Here is a 6,466-nt window from a genome sequence, read left to right on the forward strand (position 1 = left end):
TGTCGAAACCCAGTTCAATACCAAAATCGTCATTCTTCGAAGTGACAATCGGCGTGAATTTGTTAATCAGACCCTTCGTGAGTTCTTAAACTCTAAAGGAATCGTCCACCAAAATTCCTGTGTCTATACACCTCAGCAGAATGGGGTGGCCGAACGGAAAAATCGCCACCTCATTGAAGTAGCCCAATCCCTCATGATATCTGCATCCTTACCCTCGTATCTATGGGGGGATGCTGTTCATACTGCAGCTCATCTCATAAATCAGATGCCCTCCCGTGTGCTCAAATTCCAAACTCCCTTAGAGCATTTTAAAGAATCCATCTCATCCACTCGCCTTTTCCCTGATGTTCCTCTTAGGGTTTTTGGGTGCACCGTTTTCGTCCATAATCATGGTCCTCACCAAAGTAAATTTGCTCCTAGGGCCCAAAAATGTGTCTTTGTTGGGTATCTGCTCCATCAACGGGGCTACAAGTGCTTGAGTCTTCCTCTCGAAAGTATTTTGTCACCATGAATGTCACATTTCTAGAGGACAAGCCCTTCTTTCCCGTTAGTCCTCTTCAGGGGGAGATTTCGAGTGAAGAGGCTAACACTTCCACCTACTCTGTTCCCTTAGACTTGTTTCCCGAACCTATCCCTGAAACAAATGAGCCTATCCTCCCTACAAAACAAGTGCCTTGGATAACCACTATAGGAAGCATCTCCGAAAGGAAATAGTTCCCGAAATTGTTTCCCCTGTTGCTCCGCCGAAAGGTGTTCAAGAGTCAGAACCAGAACGGGCTCAGGTTCAAGGTATCCCTAGTCATAATGACAATGAGTATGTTGAAGGTTATATAGGGGACTCGTGCGAAGTCAGGGATGATGGCAGTAATGAAGCGCCAAGAGGTGCTCAGGGGACTGAAAATGAACAACAGTTGGGTACAGATAAACAGGTTGACAAGATCAGTGAGATTGAGGTGATGCTACCTTGGATTTGTCGATAGCTCTACAAAAAGGTACCAGGTCGTGCACCAAACACTCTATGACAAGCTTTTTGTCTTACAGTAACTTGTCTACGAGATTTAGAGCTTTCACCACCAGCCTGGATACTGTGATAATTCCAGCAATGTGCACAAGGTTCTGGAAATTCCTGAATGGCGAGTTGTAATTATGGAGGAAATGCGGGCCCTTGAGACTAACAAAACGCCGAGAGATCACAAAACCGTAGGGTGTAAATGGGTTTTTACTGTTAAATACAAGTCAGATGGAACTCTTGACAGATATAAGGCCAGATTGGTTGCAAAAGGATTCACTCAGACGTATGGAGTGGATTACTCAGAAACCTTCTCACCTGTGGTAAAACTTAACACTATTCGTGTTCTCCTCTTCGTGGCTGTTAATCAAGACTGGCCTCTCCATCAGTTGGATGTGAAAAATGCTTTTCTGAATGGTGAGCTGGAAGAAGAAGTTTATATGAACCCACCTCTAGGTTTTGAAGCACAGTTCGGCAATCAGGTTTGCAAATTAAAAAATCCTTGTATGGCCTGAAGCAGTCCCCTAGAGCCTGGTTCGATCGATTCACCACCTTTGTTAAATATTAGGGGTTTGTTCAAGGGCATTTAGATCACACCTTGGTCACTAAGAAGTTCAACACCAGGAAAAATAGCGATCTTGATCTTCTATGTTGACGATATTATACTGTCAGGAGATGATTCAGCAGAGATTGACAGGTTGAAACGACGAATGGCAGATGAGTTTGAGATAAAAGATCTCGGTACCTTGAGATATTTCCTAGGAATGGAGGTAGAAAGATCAACGGAAGGGATCTCAGTGTCTCAGAGAAAATACACACTCGATTTGTTGAGAGAGACTGGAATGACAGGGTGTAAACCTACAGATACACCTGTAGAAGCCAACCTCAATTTGATAGAGTCAGTAAATGATGCTCCTGTGAACAAAGAGAGATATCAACGGCTTGTGGGGAAACTGATATATCTTTCACATACCAAACCTGATATATCATATGCAGTTAGCTTGGTCAGTCAGTTCATGCAGGCTCCGTATGAAAGACACATGGAGGCAGTCACACGAATCCTGAGGTATTTGAAGTCTTCTCCTGGAAAGGGCTTGGTTTTCAAAAAGCACGATAAAAGATGTATCAAGGCCTACACAGATTCTGACTGGGCCAGTTCTGTTACAGATAGGAAATCCACCTCAGGATACTGTACTTTTGTATGGGGAAACTTAGTTACCTGGAGAAATAAGAAGCAAGGTGTTGTGGCTAGAAGCAGTGCGAAGCCGAATACAGGGCTATGAGCTTGGGTATATGTGAAGAGATTTGGTTGAAGAAGGTTCTGGTAGATCTACATCAAGAAAGTCATGACCCGATGAGACTTTACTGCGATAACAAGGCTGCCATTAATATTGCAAACAATCCGGTTCAACATGACAGAACCAAACACGTTGAGATTGACCAACATTTCATCAAAGAAAAACTGGATAATGGTAGCATTTGCATTCCTTATGTTCCGTCCAGCCAACAAGTTGCAGATGTTCTCACCAAAGGGTTACCTAGACAGACGTTTGACACCTGTATTAGCAAGTTGGGTCTCATTGACATCTACGCCCCAACTTGAAGGGGAGTGTTGAAATTATATTTTAGCCCTAAGGGCGTTTTTGTCTTTTATCAGTCTAGGGTTTTTTATTGTTTGGTTATTTATACCTGTCCCTGTAATGCGTATTGTGTATCTGAATTAAAAATAAAAAACTCTTATCGTGGTTTTTTCTCCCTAGTCTAGGGATTTCCACGTAACTCTGGTGTTTTCTTTTCTTCCCTAACTTTTTCAAGAGTAAATATAATATAATAACATTAGAGCATTTCTTGAGTTATAATATAATCCATCGTTTCCTTATCGAGTTTGGTAATTATTAGTCCAGTGCGCCAAGTATATGTATCTAACTCATAATCAAGCGTCGTCGTTGTTAGCTTCTGATTGTCTCCTTTTGGGTGAGTTTTTTGTTTTTGGTTGGAAGGATTCTTCGTAACTTGGCTCACCACTAATTTTTGGTTCCAATTTGTTGTTACCCACAAATTTTGGGTGCTACATTGGAGACTTTGGGCGTGGTGGACTGCTGCCTAGTGTGAGTTGAGACCAATTTGGTTTACAGCCAGATTGGGCTTCGTGTTTGAAACTCAAGTGAAGTTCCTGTTAAGTTGACACTTTTTGTAGGTGGGTTGGAGATGGCTAGGTTCGTGCTTTGCAAGTGGGGCTACAATTATGGTTGTTACTAAACTTGGTTTGTTTCTAGGGAAATTTAAGAGGTTTACTCAAGATAAGGAGGGTTTTGGTTTGCTATTTACCTGGACTTAATATCAACATAAGTTACCTACTGCCAATGCACCCTCGAACCTAAGTGTGTGTTAAGCATTAGTCTCTATGTTGGTTTGGATTTTTATAACATGTTTGTTGGTCGGTTGGAATTGTGGAAACTCATGTTTTTTCCATGGAAATCTTGATAGTATTTTTTTTATGCATGTTTGACTGATGGATGGATTTAGAGACGGTTTTGAAATCTCTTAAGCATGATTTATGACTATAATTGTATGCTTATGCCTAAGTTGAATTATAGTGGCCATTAGCCTTCTTACCGGGCTATGCACATCGCAAGTAATGAGCCTTCAGGTTCATACCTTATGCCTATGTACGGTGCCCCTTGGGATCACCACTTATGTTTATGACTGTGTCCCTCCGAGGTCACTACCTATGAAAGCATCCTCCAAGTTCGCCCCTTATGCTTATGCCTATGCCTATGCCTACGCCTATGCCTACGATGCATAATGTACACCTAGTCTCAATAGGAAGTCTAATAGTTCACTTAGTGGACTAGTAGTGGGTCGCTTACTGGGAATTTTTATATACTCATCCATTTCCCTTCATGTTTTACAGGTAAAGGTAAAGACAAATCGGTAAAAGACAGGAGAGATCTGTAATTCGACCATTGGGACATGTTATCGATTCCACATTCATGTTGTCGTTTGATAGGAGTTTGTTTTAAGAGTCTAGCATAATAAAACTTTTAGTTATTTCATTTGTTCATTTATTCTAAAATAAAGTCAGGAATACCCCGAACAGTGTTTTCAAGATTTTAGTGTTTGAACTTTACTTAGAGAAATAGAAGTTTTATTTATTTTATTAAATTTTCTTTGAAAGTTTATTCTCAAGCCTATGCATGCATATAGCATCCTAGAAGTATCATAGAAATTTGAGTCGATACAATTAAAACCATATCATCAATTCCCAAGTTCCCATACTATTTGAACAATATACCACTATGTTATAATCAACCAAAGTGTATATACCGCTGCTAGAAGAGCCTGATTTGTAGGTCACTAGATTGACTAACAAGAAACCGAGTTTTGCCGTACACAAGGTACTGGAAACCTCAATATATATACGTATATATAGCAACTAAAAATCTCAACTCTAATTCGATTATAGTTGGTTCAAATGTACAAAATATCAGTGAATCATCAATGAACTCAAAACCACAAAGAACGCGAGACTTCTAGAGCAGAGAGATAAAAGAGAACCTGCTTCCCTGTTAGGAACGGTGACATAAACAACGATGCTAGGCACCGCGGCACTACTCCCTTCCATTTTTATCAAATGCACGTTCCTAGCTGGTCCTTGACTAGCAAACTTCGATCTGACAAACGTTGTTCATAAGCAAACCAACATGAACACGAATCAAACAAATAACCTAAACAAATTAAACAGTAACTAAAGCAAATTCACAGAAAGAAACAGTCGTGGAAGCAATGAATCAAGAAAGTAAGCAAGGATGCGAAAAGAAGTACCTCAAGAGAGGGACGAAAGGCAGAGACAGAGCCGAACCCGTCTTGGAGACGAAGAGATTGGAGATTCCGAAGCTCAGTACGCAAAACGCACCAACCAGAGGTAAACGACGTCGTAACACAAATGACGATATCAGTGGACTCGTGGCTCTGCTGCAGAAAGTGAGAGCCATTTTCTGATTTTATAAAGCTATTTTCGTGTCGCGGCTTCTGGACGCCCCGTCTTGAGCTTACTTGATGCCTTCACTTTCGAATTCGAACAAAGAAAAGCCTTCAGTTCTACTTCTGGAAGCTACTTTACTTCTTGCCTTCCGCCATTGGGCCTTTTTCATCTTCATGGGCCCAAATCTTAAAGCCCATAAAGTAGCTGTAAAGCCATTTTCTTATTTTCATTGGGCTTTCGGCCCGGCTCATAAACCCATTTGCATCGTGGAATAATGGTGGAAACTAAAGACTTCAGAAATTATACCAGGGGAAATAGAATTAGATCAAATCATATTATCCAATAATATGAAATAAAGTTTACTAGTTTGGTAGTGACGTATATAAGATGACGGTTGGGTCGTATTTGTTTAGTTGAAAACTATATAAATAGTCAAAATGAATTAATTTGCTTCATCAATAATTTGACGTGATTATTAATAATATGTAGTAATATTTATTATATTTTATTGAAAGATTATTGAGAGCATGCTATTGAATATACAACAACGACTGAAAATCATTGAAAAGCTTTTAATTTATTATTGTTATTAATTATTAGGTAAATTATGTTGAAATAGTAGAGTATATATATTTGTGTAAGTTATTAAGAGGGAAAAAATGAAGAAAAATTGCAAAACATTAATCAAAATCAAGTCAATTCAAAATTTAAAAAATATATATATTGATACGATAGGAAAGTTTTTCGGTTTTTTTTTTTTTTTTTTTTTGTTGGAGTTGTACATCACCATAACCTTTGTATTTTTAAAATTAATACGGCAACTCAATTATTCATCTCTAATTATTCAGCGCATTTTTTAGCAACATTAATTCACTACACGGTCTTGCATTATGAATTAATTGTTGGCGGCTCAGTCATAGGTCCAACTCAACAAATTAAATTACATCTACTTAATTAATTACATCGTAGTAGTCAAAGAATTCAATTGGTTGTTTTATACCAAAATGTTAGAATATTTTTATTAATTAGAAAAAACGATAAAATCAATAATATAGTTTAGTTAACATTCCACTACGTTATTGATAATAAATTTTGATAGATGGGTATAGAAATGTAATTTAATTTTATTGACTAACTATAAATAATGACAAATGACACTTGAAAAAAAACAATGTGCCTCAATCAGTGATTATGAGGAATACTAGAATCAAAATACTTGTCAAATGTGAATTTTGTAGGTTAATCATGAGTTGAGAGAGTACAAATAGGCTAATTACTATAAGTGATTCAATTAGTATATTAATGATTTTTTTATGGGGGAAAAAAAAAGAAAGGAAAAGATGTTGTATACGCTAATATTCCTAAGAAAATGCTAATTTTGCAAATATTTTTCTTTAAGGTTTATTAGATTTGTTATTACTTTTTTATGTTGGTAAAAACTAACTACCAAGATATTTATAGAGTATCTACAA

At 38.0% G+C, this 6,466-nt stretch overlaps 1 protein-coding gene across 2 annotated transcripts in view; it reads right to left on the reverse strand.

Annotated features, from left to right (window-relative positions):
- LOC120076453 (protein CutA, chloroplastic) overlaps positions 1-5,090 on the reverse strand; it is a 10,588-nt gene extending 5,498 nt beyond the window's left edge. For both annotated transcript variants that reach the window (XM_039030288.1, XM_039030287.1), the window contains exons 1-2: positions 4,835-5,090; positions 4,568-4,683 (exon numbers count right to left, since the gene is read on the reverse strand). In XM_039030288.1, coding sequence (XP_038886216.1) covers positions 4,568-4,683; positions 4,835-5,004 — 286 coding nt within the window. In that variant the 5' untranslated portion in view covers positions 5,005-5,090. The remainder of the gene's footprint in view (positions 1-4,567; positions 4,684-4,834) is intronic.
- Between the last annotated feature and the right edge of the window lie 1,376 nt (positions 5,091-6,466).

Source organism: Benincasa hispida, chromosome 4 (assembly GCF_009727055.1).
Source record: "Benincasa hispida cultivar B227 chromosome 4, ASM972705v1, whole genome shotgun sequence".
Lineage (NCBI taxonomy): Eukaryota > Viridiplantae > Streptophyta > Magnoliopsida > Cucurbitales > Cucurbitaceae > Benincasa > Benincasa hispida.